This window comes from Culex quinquefasciatus, chromosome 2, assembly GCF_015732765.1.
Source record: "Culex quinquefasciatus strain JHB chromosome 2, VPISU_Cqui_1.0_pri_paternal, whole genome shotgun sequence".
Taxonomy (NCBI): Eukaryota; Metazoa; Arthropoda; class Insecta; order Diptera; family Culicidae; genus Culex; species Culex quinquefasciatus.
In genome coordinates this window covers 168,270,059-168,288,670 of record NC_051862.1, presented here as the reverse complement: position 1 = coordinate 168,288,670, position 18,612 = coordinate 168,270,059, and the positions used below count along the sequence as shown (strand labels likewise).

The 18,612-nt window shown below is 39.0% G+C and overlaps 1 protein-coding gene across 1 annotated transcript in view; it reads right to left on the bottom strand.

The window, feature by feature from the left end:
• Nucleotides 1-2,671: 2,671 nt before the first annotated feature.
• Nucleotides 2,672-18,612, bottom strand: part of LOC6036369 (sialin) — a 28,052-nt gene continuing 12,111 nt past the window's right edge. Inside the window, exons 2-4 of the mRNA XM_038254690.1 lie at nucleotides 14,757-14,971; nucleotides 4,018-5,094; nucleotides 2,672-3,953 (exon numbers count right to left, since the gene is read on the bottom strand). Coding sequence (XP_038110618.1) covers nucleotides 3,744-3,953; nucleotides 4,018-5,094; nucleotides 14,757-14,971 — 1,502 coding nt within the window. The 3' untranslated portion in view covers nucleotides 2,672-3,743. The remainder of the gene's footprint in view (nucleotides 3,954-4,017; nucleotides 5,095-14,756; nucleotides 14,972-18,612) is intronic.

Sequence of the window (18,612 nt, the reverse complement as noted above, 5' to 3'; positions counted from 1 at the left end):
GTGCTGTGACCAGGTTGGGACCGAGGATCGTTAAATAACTTGTATATAACAAAAAAAAAAAAAAAACAACTCCTTAAACTCCATACTTGGAGATCATGTAACTGACCAGGGTTACTTGGTCCAAGCGGGTCTTACAGGTCTTGAACCTGCCGATGTACTCGGAGAAAATGCCCCACAGCTCAACCGAACTGTAGAGCACCTCCCCGGCTTCCTCCTTCGTGGCTCGACCGTCTCGGGAGCCACTGCTTCCTTGGCTTTTTCTGCGGGGCGAGGGCGATCCTTCGATTTTCCGTCCGGAACTGCGCCCGGCAGCGGAGGGAACTCGCCGGCGTGAACGCCGGAACTGCTGGACTCTGCTTCTCCGCCTTCCTTGCCGGCGGTTTCAATTTCGACGCCTGCTGGCGCTTCTGGATAAAGTCCGCACGCTTGGGGCAGCTGCGGTCCGTGGCTTCGTGAGCTCCAGAGCAGTTGGCACACCGCTTCGGCTCGGCTTCTTGGACTTTGCACTCGTCCGTCTTGTGGGGACCCCCACAGTTGTTGCACCTCCCTTTCAGGTGACAGTTCCTGGTTCCATGACCCAGCTGCAAGCAGTTCCTGCACTGGGTCACGTTCGGCCGCTTGTTCCGGTAGGTCTCCCACGGATGATAGTGCTTGCCACAACTTTCATTGCAGAGAGCTTCTTCAGATTGGTGTATCCCTTGGGAAGACCACAATGTACGGAGTTTCGTCCACGGTGGACTTTTCCTTCCGCTTGATGATATGCACCTCCAGCGCGTCCAGCTTGAGATCCCTCTTCAGAAGGTACTTGACCTCGTCCGGTTTCAGTTCATCAGGAAAACCACGAAGAACCACCAGATGATTTCGTTCGCTCCGCCATTCGTGGGTGTAGAATTCCACTTTCTTCATCTTGAGTAGCTCTTGCAACTTGTCAAAATCTTTGACAGAGAAGCAGGTCACCTTGGTTCCAAATCGGGTTAGTTTGTAAATCGGTTTGAAACCAAGTTTACAACTTTCCACTATCGCCACGAGCTTGTAAAAATCCGTGGTGTTCTTCACCACCAAAGGTGGTTGCTTTTGTTTATCTGCCGACTGGCCGGGTGCTGGAACCGCGTCTCCTCCTCCTGCTGGGCTGGCATTGTTGTTGTTTTCGTTTTCCGCTAGCGGGCTGAACTGGTTGTTATTGAGCACATTCTGCTCCACTTTTCCTTCTCCGACGACAGCTCCGGTGATCTCAGGGGTCTTCTTCCGCTTCCGATTTCCGGGGATGAGTTGGAAATCATCTCGGAGGTCTCTTCCACCTCCATCCGTCAAACAACTCGAGGCACGATGCCTTTAGCGCGCACGTACACACGTCTACTCTCTCGGAGCTGTGTGTGGAGAGTGCTTGCTCGGGTTTGCCAATGTTTTAGAAATCCATAATTTTTCGGAGGTCAACTTTGGCAGTGTGAATTACTGACATTTCCTATATTTTCAGTAAAGATATGTATACAGTAAAGCCCCGGTGGTTTGATATAGATTGTTGTCAAACAAGCTGTGTCAGACTGTTTCTGTGTCATGGCATGTCATGTAGAAGTTACGTGAAAACTTTAGTGGACAATACCACATAGTTTTTCACGTAACTTCAACTTGAATATTTGTTGAGTGGCATTCAGTCGGATCACACAATGGACTAACAAACTGTCAAAAGGGGTTACCAGTATCGTACCATAGTGGTCACTAATCCGGAATTACACGGAGTTAAATAAAGAAATACAAGTAATTCTTGATAATTCTAACAATTCAATTCTTGGTAATTCCATGATTCTTTTTTTAAATTTTACTAGAGAAATGATATAACCTTTTTTTCATGCAGGAAATTTCCAGCACCGTGTCTAAATGGCAATTAATCCGGAATCACATAGATTTTGGGCTAGCAATTCGAGAATTCCAGAATGACTTAATAATTTCTTAGAAATTCGTGTGATTCCAGAATTACTCAGTAATTCCGCAGAAATTCGAGACATTTACAAAACAGACGAGTCTCAATTTTACGAATTCACTTCGGATAAATGAATCCTCGGATAGTCGAAACAGGTTGTTTTTATCTATTTCTTGTACTGGCTTCTTGAGCTCAAATATGTCCCCAAAAATTATTTGCTTATTTAGACATTTTAAATCCAAACTGGCGGTGATGAATCATTGAAAAGATGCATGTAATGAAACGTCAAATGAAATGAAGTTACATAATTTATATATTTGACGCTTAAAGTGAGAAAATAAAAACACAAAAAACCATGGTTTACTTACCTATTCAAAGTTATATGTTACCTATTCAAAGTTATATGTTACGAGTTACTTTTTTTTGTAATGACAATATTCCACAGGGTCTGAAACATTGAAAAAAAAATGTCCGCGTGGTTTACATGGATTTTGTACCAAATTTCCAATAGAGCTTTAGTTGAACTTCTGTCTTGCGAGGTAAATCAAAAATTGCTATTTCACGGGCCACACGGGATACCGCAATGGCTCAAAAGAAATGTTTTGGCAAAAGAATCTCCAGTCCAATTTTTAGCCAAATCGGGGAATTTTTATTTTTGTGACTGCAGAGAGATGGAATATGTGATGGTAGTCAAGACAACTTTTCGGATTTTTCTAAAATACATAAAATAAGTGTAAAATAAAACACATCCCATTTCCATTTAAATATCCTTTATTGGCGGATTTGTTTCGATAAACGTATCTATACGATATAACAACATTGTTCATGCATTTTAAGGAGGTTTTACTTTTTTGTTCCTTTGTCAGTTTTTTTGATTTCATAGATTTCTTCATAATTTGATTTCTCTAGTGCGCATTTTGCATTTTTCTTACACTTATAAGCAGTTTTGTTTTGCGTCCTTTTGTCGATGATTTGAGGTTTTTTTTCTCCTTACGGGATCGGTGTGAAGAAGAAAGCTAGACTCGGGTTTCCTAACAGATAGTTGAAAGTGCACATTTCTTGGTATCATGCTGGTGAAAGAAGATTGTTTTAGGAGATCAGTTGAAGAACTGTTGCATTTTGTTTTGTGGAACGTTTAATTTTGTGACGTCTAGCTTTAATCCTCAGTTTATTTGTTTCAGCGAGAGCGCCACACATTTTTCTTTCAATTACTTTCTGTTGATTTTGTATTCAGTTGTAATTCTCTTTATCTAGAAAGCTTCACTTTTACCCTTTTCAAACTACGCTTATCTACGACTTTTTTTTCTCTCAGTTTCATGATTTCGCTAAATGCCTTGCAAGAAGTCTTGTTAAGTAACTGTTAATTGCTTGTTTCCTGAAAAATACAAATCCTGGGAATTTGAATAAAAGTAGTTGTTTTGTTTGGTTCCTATTTCGTGATTGTTTGTTGGTTGTTCGTCAGATATGGCAGCTATTTCGTTCGGCGGTTTGGATTTCGTGTTTTTATTTGTGAGTTTTTTATTTTAAAATCTTTAAAGAAAATTAACAACATTCTCAGAAGTTAAATCATCCTTACGACAATGAAATTTGGCAATAAGCCGTCGCTTTCTGCGCGCGCACACGCAAAAGTATAAAAAATAACGTTTAAATTGACTGTCTCTTGTAATGTTTTTAAGTAAACCTACATATAAGTACCTACATTCTTCGAAATTAAGTATGTAAAACTAAGTTGATGATTTGTAGCTCTGTATGTGTGTCTATCTGTGTAGCAGTGGTACAAAAGAATCTCAAGTAAGAAACGAGAGTTTTGATATCATCGATTTGTTTACTCTTCCTGCGAGTAGTTCTTGGCCGGTTCCTTGGTGTTGAGCGGGGTGGCTTCGACCTCGCCGTGCTCTACGGTGCCGTTGTTGGCCTTGTCGCCCCGGTTCCAGGACTGCTCCTCGCCCGAGCCCAGGAAGGTGTAGCCGAAGATCTCGAAGATGTAGAGAGCGATCGTCACGAAGAAGATGATGCGCCATGCGCCGATGGTTTGCTAAAAGGAGGAGAATTGGGCGATTAGGAAGATATTTGGGGCTAGAATTAAGGGGGGAACTTACATTTCCATGGGTAATCTGGCCGACGAAGATCGGTACGATGATTCCGGGCAGGGTGGCAGCGGTGTTGGTGATGGCCATCAGTGTTCCGGCATAGTTGGGCGCGATATCGATGTGGTTGGACAGGAAGCCGCAGAACATGCCACCGATCGAGGTGATACCGATGGTCATCAGGGCAACGGCCAGTCCACGCTGACAGCCGATGTAGCACAGAGCCAGCAAGCAGCACATCGGAACAACGGAAGCAATCAGGGTGGCGATCTTTCTGGCAATGGTCGTGTTGATCTTGCCACGGGCACGCAGCGCATCCAGCGTCTTGCTCAGGAACATACTGAAGAACCACATGGTCAGGAAGGGAATGGCGGTGACGACGGCGTTCTCCTTAATGTTGAACTGCAACACCTGCTTCATGTAGAACGGCAGCTCAATCAGCAGCATGTACCAGCCCCAGTTGTTGGCAACGTGAGCAATCAGAATACCGTAGAACGGTCCCGAAGTGAACACCTTCTTCCACGGAATAGCCGGCTTCGGTCCACCATGGCCAGATCCTCCCTCCGATCCCAGCGACGACGTGATAAAGGTACGCTCTTCCTGGCTGATGAGCGCCTGCTTGTTCGGACTGTCCTGAATCAGCCACACCCACAGCAGCAACCAGATGCAGCTCAAACCTCCCATCACGTAGAACACCGACTCCCAGCCCAAACTGCCCGCCAACACACCAGCCATCAACATCGAAATAACCGTGCCCAGTGCAGTTCCAGCGTAAACGATCGCCGACATGACCGACCGCTCGTTCGGTGGCGCCCACGAGGCCAACATCACGTGCATCGACGGGAACGTAACTCCTCCGCCAATGCCCTCTCCAATTCGCATCGCAATCATTGCGCCGTAATGCATCTCAGCCGCGACCGGCGTAAGCAGCGTGCACAGAACGTTGATGAACACCGAGAAGAACATGACCCACTTGGCGGAGACGCTTTCGGCGATCCGGGCGCCGGGGATCTGCGACACGAAGTAGCCCCAGAAGTAGCAGCTCAGGATGGTGCCCTGCAGGGGTTCGCTCCAGGCGAACGGGCCGTCCTGGGAAAGAGAGGGAGAAGAAACGTTTTTCTTTTATTAGGTACAGATCTTGATATTTAAGCTTCTTAAAAAAATAATCTTTTTCTATTTCCATAACTTCTCAACTACCGTCATCTGGGGTGAATCGGGACTACACATTTTGATGGTCTGAATTTGGTGGTCCCGAAACCACTCAAAAATATCACAATACAGTAGTTGTTCGGTAACTGGGCTGAGAACATAGCCCAGTCACAGAATGCTGTTCGCTAACTGGGCTGAACGAAAAATAACGAGGGGACTACCGATGCATAATATTTTTTTGATGAAATATAAATATAAAAGTTACTTAAATTCAATAACAATGATTACTTTTCATATTTCTCTAATTGTGACTTGAAATTTCATAAAAGTTTAAAAAAAGTTTTTTTATTTGTTGAACATGATTTTTGAATCCATTAACCCCTCGGAAATTTCGGTTTGTTTTGGTTTTTTGACGTTTGTCTGCTTTTTAACTGGGCTACGGCCCAGTTATCGAGCGCCCAGTTACCGAACAACTACTGTATTAGGCAGCAACATTGCAAAACTAGCTGTCCCAATTCGCCCCATGTGTCCCGATTTGCCCCAGATGACGGTATGTACAATTTGATTGCTAATCCAATATGAGATTTTCAAGCTATTTTCGAGCACTTGTAAGTACCTAAAAACATGTTTTAATTTGGTAGCGCAAAAATAGTATTTTATGCAACAAGTTGCAAAAAGATGATTTTTTCAGCACGAGTCGTACTAATCCAACAAGGTTTATCAAGTCTGATGAATTTAAGGAGTGCTGAAAAAGTCATGTTTTGCAACGAGTTGAATACAGCATTTTTTGAAATTATGCAAAACACCCTTTTGAATTGATTTTTTCAGTGAAACGTATGTTTGCACGTTTGAATGTTATTTGCCGTCGTGAAAGTGTCAAACTCCAAAACAGCATCGATTGGTATTACTTGAACTTAAAATTTTCAGCACTCAAATTGATACTGAAATAGTAGTTTATGCAACAAGTTGCAAAAAGAGGATTTTTTCAGCACGAGTCGTACATTTATCCAACGAGGTTCACCGAGTTGGATAAATACGAAGAGTGCTGAAAAAATCAAGTTTTGCAACGAGTTCCATACAACATTTTTGCAATTCCAAACACACTGAGTGAAATTTTATGTCAAATTTTCATGTATTTTGTCAATAAATCGTTTAAATCAAAAAATGTTGAAAAGTGTTACTTTTCGAAACAAGTGCTGAAAAGTGTTGCTATTCGATTCTGTTATTTTTGGTACAGAAAAGTAGGCTATTTCGTCGTTCAAGAATGACAGGAAAAGTAAGTAGTTTCACGACGGAATTGCAAAAAGTACATTTCAGTATTGTGGCGATGAAAAGGTGGCCGTTTCAGCGTTCGAGAATTAGGGAAAAAGTAAGTTACAGTTTAACAATGGCATTGCAATAATTAGACAAATTCTGAACAAATTAACAAAAAAATTAGATGATATCAAAGAATAAAGAACTGTTCCTTATTAATTTAAAAAGTTTACCAACATTTTCATAAAATTTGGTAAAGTATGATGAAACCTGCCTTAAATGCCAATCGTTTAAAAATTGACTCAATCTCACTGCTTAGAGGGGGTGATATTGGGTTGAAGGAAACATGATGCTGATATATAAAGAATGGGTCCAAACGTTCAAAACCAACCATCAACTTATGAGTCTTGTTCGAGGGAATCGTATTGACAGGCTACATTGTTGGAAGTGAAATTTTTCCAACATTTAAATAATTTTTGAGCAATTACAATAAATTTTTAAAGGTATGCATTTCAGGAAATCATTTTTGGTCAAAAACGAACGAAAGTTTAGACTTTTAAAAAGCTGCCAAAATAGTAAAATTTGTTGCAGAATCTTGATTTTTTAAAGCAAAGTTTCCTCAAAATTTCACATCCTTTTTTAGGTTTTGATATAAAGTACGGATTTTTAAGTGATCAGGCGTTATAGGTGGCGTTTTAAAAAATTATCTGCAATTTGATTTGGTAAAAAAATCATATTTTTTAAAGCATGTAATTTTTTGAAAATTATTCAATTATTAAAACATCTCATTAATTTATATGAGTTTTGGGTAATAGTGGCAGAATTCTTCTCTCAGACTGAGTGTTACCGTCCAAACTGTATTAAAAATAGTTTTTTTTTGTACGGACAATTGTTCACGAAGGGGGAAAAGGAAGATTTCCAAAAAAAGTGTCCACGTGGTTTATTGATCGTCCCGATAGCATATTCTGGAACAATTTTCAATGACGATGCATGAAAACCTACAAAAAACATGTTTTGCTTTTTGGAATGCTGTGTTAATTTAAGATTTTTTTGTTCAATTGTATTTTTAATTTTTTTAAACATAACTTAAATACGCCAATTTCTGAAATTTTATTTTTCGTAAAGCTAAAAAATTTTCATATTAAGACTTTGAAAATCGCACGCTTTGTTGCTGAGACATAGCAATGAATTTGAATTGAGAAAAAAAGTTTGTCCTAATCCTAAATGAAATTTCGAAGAAAACTATTTATGAAAATTTAATACCATACGAATCCATCAAAAAAAATCTTCTCATGATAAAAGTTAACTAATATGTATTTACATATCACTTTTGTATGTATTGCTGCAAAAATCGTATTAGAAGCTGCCAAAATATTAATTGAGATGAGATCAATGATTCCAATTGGCATCTATTTAAGTTCTATTCAAATAGAAAAAAAAATCTGAAATATGAAATGAAAAAACATATATTTTTAAACTTTTTCAAAAGCTATGATTTTATTTTTTTTTTAAATTATTTGTATTAAAAAGATCAGAAAATTTCACAAAAGTTTCATATTTTGACTTTGAAAATTAAACTGATAGTTTCCGAGATATCGTTAGTTGTTGGGAATTTTTTTTTTTGAATTAAATATACTTTATTGAATCTTTCTTATAATAATTACATTTGGTTTACATAATAAGTGGTCAGCTGTGGCTCTTCAGCTTTAGTTTGCTTTTCGTGATTTAAACACTGTTCATTTTCTTAACTTTAAAAGTATATGATTTATCATTTTTGTAACACTAGGTACAATGAGGAAAAAAAAAATTAAGAAAACATAACCTAACCTAAAACTAACTTAATCTTACCATAAACTAAACCAATCCTTGAATCAAGGGGTATTCAGATATAGCACATTTTTCCCTGAATTTCAAACATTTTTCTTGAATCTTCTGATCCAACATTTTTACTTCTGCTAATTCATGAACCTCACTTGATCTTGTCCAGCCAGGAACATTCAAAACCATTTTGAGTACCTTGTTTTGGACACGCTGGAGCTTCAATTTATGAGTTCTAGCGCAACACTCCCAAACAGGTACTGCATACTCAATAACGGGGTAAATTATTTGTTTGTAAACTGCTAGCTTATTTTTCAAAGATAGCTTTGATTTTCTGTTAATTAAAGGATACAAACACCTGATGAGAATGCTGCACTTGTTCAATATTTTATCTACATGCTGCCGAAACAATAGTTTCGAGTCAAGTATGAGACCTAAATAGACAACTTCCTTTGACCAGGGTATTGAAACATCATTCATTTTAATCAAAACATCATCCTTTGGGACAAATCTGGCCGATTTGGAAAGTGGAAAAATGATGGTTTGAGTTTTGGCTGCATTTATGCGAATTTTCCAGTCGCCAAAGTATTCGGAAAGAACGTCAAGAGACCCTTTCGGCCAACTAAATATCTGGTTATTTTACCCTTATAAATAACGGCAGTGTCATCAGCAAAAAGTGACAACACACCATTACCAGGAAGAGTAGGCAAATCAGATGTAAAAATATTGTACAGAAGTGGGCCAAGAATACTTCCTTGGGGAACCCCAGCATCAATGTTGAATAATCCAGAAGCAATCCCATTCAGAAAAACCTGAACGATCTCTCCGAAAGATAGTGCTGGATAATTTTGATAAGATACATTGGAAAACCGTATAAATACAGTTTATGTATCAAACCATCATGCCAAACATTGTCAAAAGCCTTCTCAACATCCAACAAAGCCATAGCAGTTGATTTAGACTCAAGCTTGTTCTGCTTGATGATTTTAGTTACTCTCGTAAGCTGATGAGCAGTATTATGTCCCTTTCGGAAGCCAAACTGCTCATTCAAAATTATATTATTATCGTTGGTAAAATCCAAAAGCCTTGAATAGATGACCTTCTCAAAGAGTTTGGACAGACTACTCAAAAGACTAATGGGACGATAACTTGTTGGCGATGTTGGATCTTTTGAGGCTTCAAAATTGGTATGACTTTGCCCAGTTTCCAATTGGTGGGAAGTAACCAAGTTGCAAACATTTATTGAAAATATTGGCTAGATGTTGAAAGAACTGATCACTCTGTTTTTCAACACTAGATTAAAAATGTTATCAAAGCCTGGAGCTTTCATATTTTTCATTTGTTTAACTGCAACTTTGACTTCCTCACCAGAAACATGGGAATCTGCAGGAAATTCAAAGGTAGAGTCATTGATTGTTGAAATACTATTGGCAACTGATGTTTCTTTACGGCTGGTCATGGAAGCGCCAAGATTATGTGAACTAACAAAATGAAGCCCAAGTGCATTTGCCTTTTCCTCGGATGTAATCAAAGGAGAATCCTCAACAATAAGAGGAGGAATAGGCTTTGGTTTGTTTTTAAGAACTTTTGAAAGTTTCCAAAATGGTTTTGAATAATTCCCAAGCTGGCTTACATGTTTTGAAAATTCTTGATTTCTGATATTGTCAAGTCGGTCTTGTATGATTTTGTTCAAATTGTTCACTGAAATCTTTTCATAGTCCCCAGTCCGTTGATATTGTCTCCTATAAACATTCCTAAGTCTAATCAAGTGTTTAGTATCTACGTCAATATCAGTTACCTTAAAATTAACAGGAACCTCCCGAACGTTGGCAGCCTCTGCTTGGTTGATAGCCTGCTGGATCACCTCCAGCGAACGATCAATATCAGCAGAAGTTTCCGGGTGTTGATCATAGTCGATGTTGCTGTCTACCACTTGCTGAAACTGCTGCCAGTCAACGTTGTGGTAATCTTTCCGGGTTGGTTGCCGCTGCGGAGTAACGGAAGCTCCAACCTCCACAACCACCGGATAGTGATCAGAACTCAACTCTTCAAACACCTCAGGATGAGCCACGTTCTCAGCCATATTGGTAATGAAGAAGTCGATGATTGAGTGATTCCCAGACCGAGCCACCCTCGTTGGACGATCCGGACTCACAACGTTGTAGTATCCGTTTTGCAGATCGTTGTGCAGAATCACTCCGTTCCGATTCCTCCTGCTGTTGCCCCAAACTTCATGCTTCGCGTTGAGGTCACCAGCGATGATGTACTTTGCGCTCCGCCGTGTCAGCTTCTGGATATCGCCCTTCAGTTTTGCTGCTGAACCATCTCTGGAATTCACCTGACGTGGGCAGTATGCAGCAATGAAGAGTACTGGGCCAACCGAAGTGGGAATTTCCACCCCAACGGCCTCGATGATGTCAGCTTGAAGTGTGGCAGCCGGCGTGGCTTGAGATCACGATGAACAGCGACAAGCACACCTCCTCCTCCAGAGGTGGTCCTATCGAGCTGCGTCGCGATCTTGTAGTTTTGCAGATAAACTTTTTCACCGGGCTTCAGATGAGTTTCCGTGATGGCAGCTACGTCGATCTCCTTCTCGCGAAGAAAATCCACCAGCTCTAAATTCTTCCTCCTAATGGAGCAAGCGTTCCAATTCAGCAGCTTGAGGGACCTACGATCCATACTGGATGACGAACGAGGTCAGCACTTCAATCTGCTGGGTCTTGGTTTTGCATCCACGCAGTGCAGCGGACATCTGTTTGAAAATATTGAGGAGTTCGGTTGAGGTGTAAAGATCATTACCATTTTCCTCAACTGCTGGTTCTTGGGTTGGTCTTGGCTCCTGGCTGAAGCCCGGTGGTGGCGGTCTCGGCTCCTGGCTGGAACCCGGCCGTGGATGATTCATCTCAGCTCTCTTCCTGGGATCCAACGGCAACGGTGCCAAGTTCGGGACCTGGCGTCGCGGTTGAAGAGGTGGAAAATTTTGCTCCACCAGGGCTGGAGGAGTTCTACGACGCTGAGGCTGATTCTTCGTCGATGCTTGCTGCCGAATTTTCACGAACTCAGCTCTCTTGGGGCACTTTCGGTCGGTTGACGAGTGCTCACCGTTGCAGTTGAGGCACTTCACCAGCGAATCTTGGATGCACTGGGATGTGATGTGCGCATCGGTACCACATTTGGCTAACATGCACTGCAACAGTGTATCGTGACGGTTTGCAGGTGCAATCTTGTTTACGTTTCAATGCACGATTTGGCGCAACGACGCTTTAGGTGGCAGTTCTTACCTCCGTGCCCGAAGCCCAGGCAGTTGAAGCATTGTGTGACGTCACGATGCACTGGTCGGTATCGCTCGACACGATAATGTTGAAAACCGCTCGAATTGCCTTCAGCTCAGGAAGCGTCGTCGATCCCTTAGCCAAATGCAGCAGGTAGAGCTGGTCACGGTACTTGATGTCTTTGTTGCGTCGGCTCATTTTGTGCACGGCCAACACATCCAGTTTCAAAACTTTTAGCTCGGCAGCTAATTCCTCCACTGGCATGTCGTACAGACCTCTGACGACGATTTTGTACGGCTTATCCATGACGACATCATGGGTAAAGTACTCCGCCTCGTTTTCGGTCAAGTAATCCTTGACCAGTTGATAGTGCTGCCTGGATTGCACCAGCACCTTAAATCCGTCCTGACACAGACGAATGTTGCCTTGGACTTTCCCAGACTTGATGAGTTCAACCAGCCCCGCTCGAAAGTCGATCGTTGCTGCTGATTGCCGCACATAAAAGGAGGCAGTTTCTCCTTTCGCTGTTTCACTTCATTCTCCTTTGCTTCCGCTACCTGGTCCTCGTCAGGCAGTCCAGCAAACTTGTTGTTCTTCAATAGCTGCTCCTCGTGCGACGAAGAGTTCTCCTCCTCCTCATCCATCGGTACAGTACCGTCGCTCTTTTTCGTCTTTTTGCTGTTCGATGTCACTTCCAAAAGCACCTTCCTTTTGGAAATTCCCGGTTTTTGGCCATCAGTTGAGGCCTCAACCTTCCTTTTGGAAATTCCCACTTTTTTGCCTGCTTGAGCCGCAGGTAGGGCAATATTGCCGGCGTTTTGCGCCGGGACGCGACGAGTCATGTTGATTCAGACAACCTTCACCAACGAATGCTCGGATAACAATGCTGATTAGTTGTTGGGAAGCAAATGACCAAGAAGGTTAAAGCTACCAGGAAAAAAAAATGAATTTACAACAACAATGTCGTCTGATGAAAATTACAGTCGTATTAACTCATTTTTATTGATTCGAATTCTTTGTGGGGCTGTAGCTCAGCAACTAATTGTAAAATTTTCAGAGTCTCAGAGAAAAAATTGTAACAAATTTTCCCAGGTTTATTAGAGGTTACTTTAAAGTGTAAAAAAATAAAAAAATGTTAAAATTTACGAAGATTATAGCCTCAATGCATCACACTATGGGCTAGCAGGCGGCCAAAAATAAAAAAAAATGTTTCATTTTTAAATATTTTTTCCGCCGATGTTAATTGATAGCAAACATTTCAACTAAAAAAATCCCAATTTCAAAGCTGTAGGTGCTATAGTTTTCAAGATACACTTTATGAAGTCAAAAAAGTGTATGAAAAAGTTCATTTTTTCTGAAAAAATGTAATTTTCAAATGGACATATTAAATTGTATTTATCATGGATTTCAAATATTTTAAAAGTGTTGGAAAGGTAATTAGATGAACTTTTGAAATTGACGTAATGTTCACAAATTTTTAATTTTTTGTAATTATTTAAAGAAAAAAAAAATTATTTGTCAACAAAAATACAAATTATTAGCATCTTTACTAAAAAATCTCGCACTGTCCTGCACTTTGAATTTGTTTGTCATAAAATTTGGAATCTAACGAACAAGGTCATCTTTACAAAAGTTGCGCAAAGTTGCGAAAACGGATTTTACAGCAAGTTTAAGTTTATTGAAAAATTACTTTATTTGACAGACAATGTATGGATAAAGTTTCATCTAAATAAAGAAAAGAAATTTCAAAATCGCGAAATAATTTTCTAAAAATCTAAAGAACTACTCAGAATGGTCTCAACAAATTTCGTTTTATTACTCAACATAAGCGTATTTTGTACTTCAAAAAGTTGAAGTTAAAACATCTCCTTCTAAAGTCTAAAACTCCAAAAGCCTATAAATTATATATAAAAACGAATTGAACCAAATTACTTAGCACCGAAAAGATTCCATCACAAGTTCACGGCCAGCAGGATCCCAGCATCACTATGATGTCACACGATGACACAGCATTTTTTTTAGTAAAGTGGCCCCATCCACCAGCGTTGACCGTATCATAAATTGAAATCATATAATTTATTCCCGTACCAATTGGCTTCTCGCAGCGCTGATATAATTTCGGCAGCCAAAGTCTATCAACCTCGCAACAAGTTGTCAGCCCAATATCAATTCAACTCTGACAAAAAAGCTGTTCAAACAATTTGGCAGATGAGGGAGGAAGATTGACGTTCAGTCAGTGTGCGCGCTGGTGTCACTTTTCATCACCGTTCAACACAGCCAGTTTGAACCAGAGAAGACGAGGTGCTGAAAAAAAAACGAAGTCATGGAGTGTCCACCGTTTCTAGCCTAGCCAAATATTGATTTATGGGCTCAATCAGACGAAACGGTATCAATTGGGCGGTCGAGCACGGTATCTGATAACGGCTTGACAGCAAGTGCCCTCATGTGAGCACAGATTCTGGTCCAAAAAATTGGTGTGCGTCCCCTCAATTAACACCAATATGCGAAACGATTCCCAACGAGTTCCGAAATGGCACATCTCTCCCTTCTCCAATTGGCCACCGGATTGTTGTGCGCTGAGTAGCTCAATTAAAAGCAAATTCTTCGTCCAATTTCCGCCGTTCAGCAGAGTTCAACTCAACCGATCCGACTTTATCAGCAGAAGCTGGCTCAATTGGTTTCACTTTCGGATTGGTTGTGCGTTTGCCTGGGGTGATTCTTGATCGAAAATGTTTAGCAGAACCGCCGACTTGGAGAAGTTTGATGAACCATTTTGATTAAAATGCGATCAAGTGTGGTTAGAGCTGAAGCTGGAAAGTTATGAAATTGTGAGATATTTTAAAGACGGGCTTTGAGATCAACATCCTTTCCCACTGCACAGTGGTACAAATCGCACAACTCCAAGCTAAGCTTACTTGGGTATAACGTGGATAGTTTCTCTTACCCCCTTAAAAAATGGACCATCAACACTTTCGTCTTCTTTTTCAAAATCGTGCAAAGTGTCCCACTTTTTTGTAATTGATTTATGTAACATTTGAAATGATCAAGCCATGATGTCCAATTAATATTCAAGCTTCATTACATTTTGAAAAGCTGCTGAAAACCAATTGCAAATTGCATCAAGATGTGCTCAATTCCACTTTTCAACTTTGCATTTCGCGCGACAGATCGCGGTTCCAGCTCGCAACTAGTTTCTACCTCGGGTCACATTTCTTCTGCAATCAGCAAACCCCCGCGCTCTCTCCTTGCCAAGCTTACCTCCACCGCTTCCGTCGAGTTGCTGCCCTGGCAGACCGGTTCGGCGTCGGCGTGATGCTCGGCTGCGGCGGCATGGACCGGTCCGGCACCGTGAGCCAGCGCCGAGTGGTTCAACATGGCCACCATGGCCACGCTCAGGTTCACCTTCAGCCCGTAGATGATGGCCATTCCGATGGAACCGAGCACGGCCAGGATGTAGCGGGCCGGGATCAGCGCTGGAAGAGGAAGAAGAATCGAATGGAACGTTTAGTTTTGGTTAAATATGAAATTTAAAAAAAATCTTAGGTAATAACTTGTAACATTGATTTTTATTTGCAGTTTTAATCGGTAAAAAAATCAGCATTTTCAGGCTAAACTACGGAACCTAGATCAAATCTTTGAATACAATTTGGTCCAGACACTGTAAATAAGGCATTTCAAGTTTTGATACCCTTTGTTTAAAATTTTAGGCTGATTACTTTTAAAAATGATTTATCATAAATCATAAATCATAAATCATAAATCATAAATCATAAATCATAAATCATAAATCATAAATCATAAATCATAAATCATAAATCATAAATCATAAATCATAAATCATAAATCATAAATCATAAATCATAAATCATAAATCATAAATCATAAATCATAAATCATAAATCATAAATCATAAATCATAAATCATAAATCATAAATCATAAATCATAAATCATAAATCATAAATCATAAATCATAAATCATAAATCATAAATCATAAATCATAAATCATAAATCATAAATCATAAATCATAAATCATAAATCATAAATCATAAATCATAAATCATAAATCATAAATCATAAATCATAAATCATAAATCATAAATCATAAATCATAAATCATAAATCATAAATCATAAATCATAAATCATAAATCATAAATCATAAATCATAAATCATAAATCATAAATCATAAATCATAAATCATAAATCATAAATCATAAATCATAAATCATAAATCATAAATCATAAATCATAAATCATAAATCATAAATCATAAATCATAAATCATAAATCATAAATCATAAATCATAAATCATAAATCATAAATCATAAATCATAAATCGGTGTTTTATACGTTTTATAACAGTTGTTGAATTACAATTACAATAAAGCATATAGAATAAGTTTTTTCTAAACTTTCTTTGGATTCAATGTTTTCATCTTACAAAGCGCTTATTTCTGACACTGCATCAGATTATTACACAACAATGGATTGCAGTTTTGGTTGACATAGATAAGATTGGTCATACCTGGATCGAATTTTCAACAACAAATCGTAAATTAAATAAATTACACAAAAGTCATTCGGGAAAGAGTCTCACAATCTTAAAATGCATCAACTCACTATTCGTTAAAACTCCATCACCTTACTTCATACGAAGCATCACCAACGACACTAAAATAATGACATAACAGAACAATAGCACGGTGGTCGGCACGCGTCAGGCCATGTTGGCATGTCACCCGTCACCCGTATCTTACAATTCAAATGGCAAATTAATCTACTCCGGAAACTACTAATGAGGTGTGTACCGGGGCCCCGGTGGCAGCACGTGATTTTCTGCACCTCCCTCTGCTGATTTTGGACTGAATCTTTTGATTTGAGATTTTAATAAAAGTGTTAACATAATTTTTTACATAATTTTATTCAACTTTAAGAAAATTTTATGTTTCATGATAAATTTCCCAAAAATGAATCAAATATTATGTAAACAAAACAGATACATCTAAAAACTGCTTTTATTTTATTTATTTCTTTCTGTTTAGAGTTCGTCAAAAGTTAATAAAATCGTAATCAGAAAAAAATAACATTCAATTTGCTGAATTTACTTCAGTCAAAACATAGAATCTAACACCCACATGGGCAACACTATTGAAAACCATGCAATTCATCACATTCTGCGGCGATACGCAACCAGAGATAAAGTCATTTAGCATACAATAACGCTTAGAATGGTAAGGTAAGGTGCCCTAATTTGACTTTCATAATTTTTTTAGTCGGTTAAGAGTTTATGTTATGCACTTTTTCCAAATAAATGGCACCAAAATAGGGTCAGACCCTTCACATTTGATACATTTCTGCCCTACACTGTAATTTACTGTGGAAAGGAAATAAATCTATTTATACTTTTGTTGTGGGAGATTTCGCGATACGAGATTTGCATCTCAATTGACGAGTTTCCTGTCCACAGCAGGTTTCTTTCACCCACCATATGTTGAAGCAAGAAAAAAAAATAGTCGGAAACGTGTGCAAAGTTTTTCCATTTCAGTAATCATGATTTATTTTGCAATTAATTTCCTTCTTTCGCAAAAGGGAAAGCCACACCGTTACGCCGGGGGTTCTCGTTAAGTCACCGCTCCCCATATGATGGATGACAGTTCTTCTAATGGTCGCTGCGCTATCGCAATCACCATCGATTGAACCATCCATAATCCCAGCTGACAGCTTACGCGTGTGTGCAACAGGTTCCCGCGATGGGACGTAATCATTTGAATACAGACGTTGTCACTCTGGCAAGTGCATTGAGCCATCTTGTAGGAAAAAGTTGAAAGTTGGAGATGAGACGATGGACACGGATACGATTTTCCATTGCAAGAAGTCTTCAATGTCTGAAAAGTTGACAGAACCGGATGTCTGATTTGCCTGCAAAGGTTACCGGAGGGGTCCGACCAAGTGCAGATATTTATGCAAGCGAATCGTCATCGGTCATGGATCGATGAGCAGGTACTATTGTCAGATTGTGCTCTTTTTCGTGTTCTTTGTTTTAGCGTTTCAGCATTTTGACTTGATTCAGACACCATTCCCTTCAAGTTCAATGCGATGTGCTACTGCTGAGTGTAATTACTGTAGGTGTCTGGAATGGCAAGCTCTGTATTGAACTCTTTAATTTATTCCAACAATGGTACAAAAGTCATTTACTGAGAAAGTTTAATTTGAAACACATACTTGTATTTGTATTTTAGTCTAAATTATAATTTTTTTTGAATTACCAGAATATGCTAGATTTATTGATATATGCATTTTTAAATTAGAAGATCTCGAAATTATCATAATTTATAGGCATTCGTACAATTTATATCGCATTCTTCAAAAAGAAAATTACATTACAGAAATTTTCAGTGTACCATTTTTGAGATGTTGTTCCTACTAAATTTTTATGTTCGAAGAAATCTTAATTGTCATACTTTTGTTTATTATAAAATTAACTGCAATTTTCTCATATGAGCAAATCTCTACCAAAACCGGAAATGGATTTTATTTGTATTTTTTGATTTGGCTCAAACTTTGTGGGGGCCTTCCCTATGACCAAATATGCTATTTTGTGTCATTGGTTCACCCATACAAGTCTCCATACAATTTTGGCAGCTGTCCATACAAAAATGGTATGTAAATATTCAAACAGCTGTAACTTTTGAGTGAATTTTCTGATCAATTTGGTGTCTTCGGCAAAGTTATAGGTATTGTTGAGGACTTTTGAGAAAAAAATAGGTACACGGAAAAAAAATTTGCAGATTTTTTTATCACTTTTTTTTCACTAAAACTCAATTTCCCAAAATACGTATTTTTTGATTTTCGAGATTTTTTGATATATTTTAGGGGACAAAAATCCGCAACTTTTGAGCCATAGAGAAACATGGTCAAAAAATCTGCCGCCGAGTTATGAATTTTTGAAAAAAATAGTGATTTTTGGAAAAAAAATCGAAGTTTTATGCAAAAACAAGTTTGACATTACTTTTTAATGCAAAATTGAATTTGCAATCGAAATGTACTTTACAGATTTTTTGATAATGGGCTCCGTTTTCAAGATATAGCCACCGAAAGTATTTGCAGTT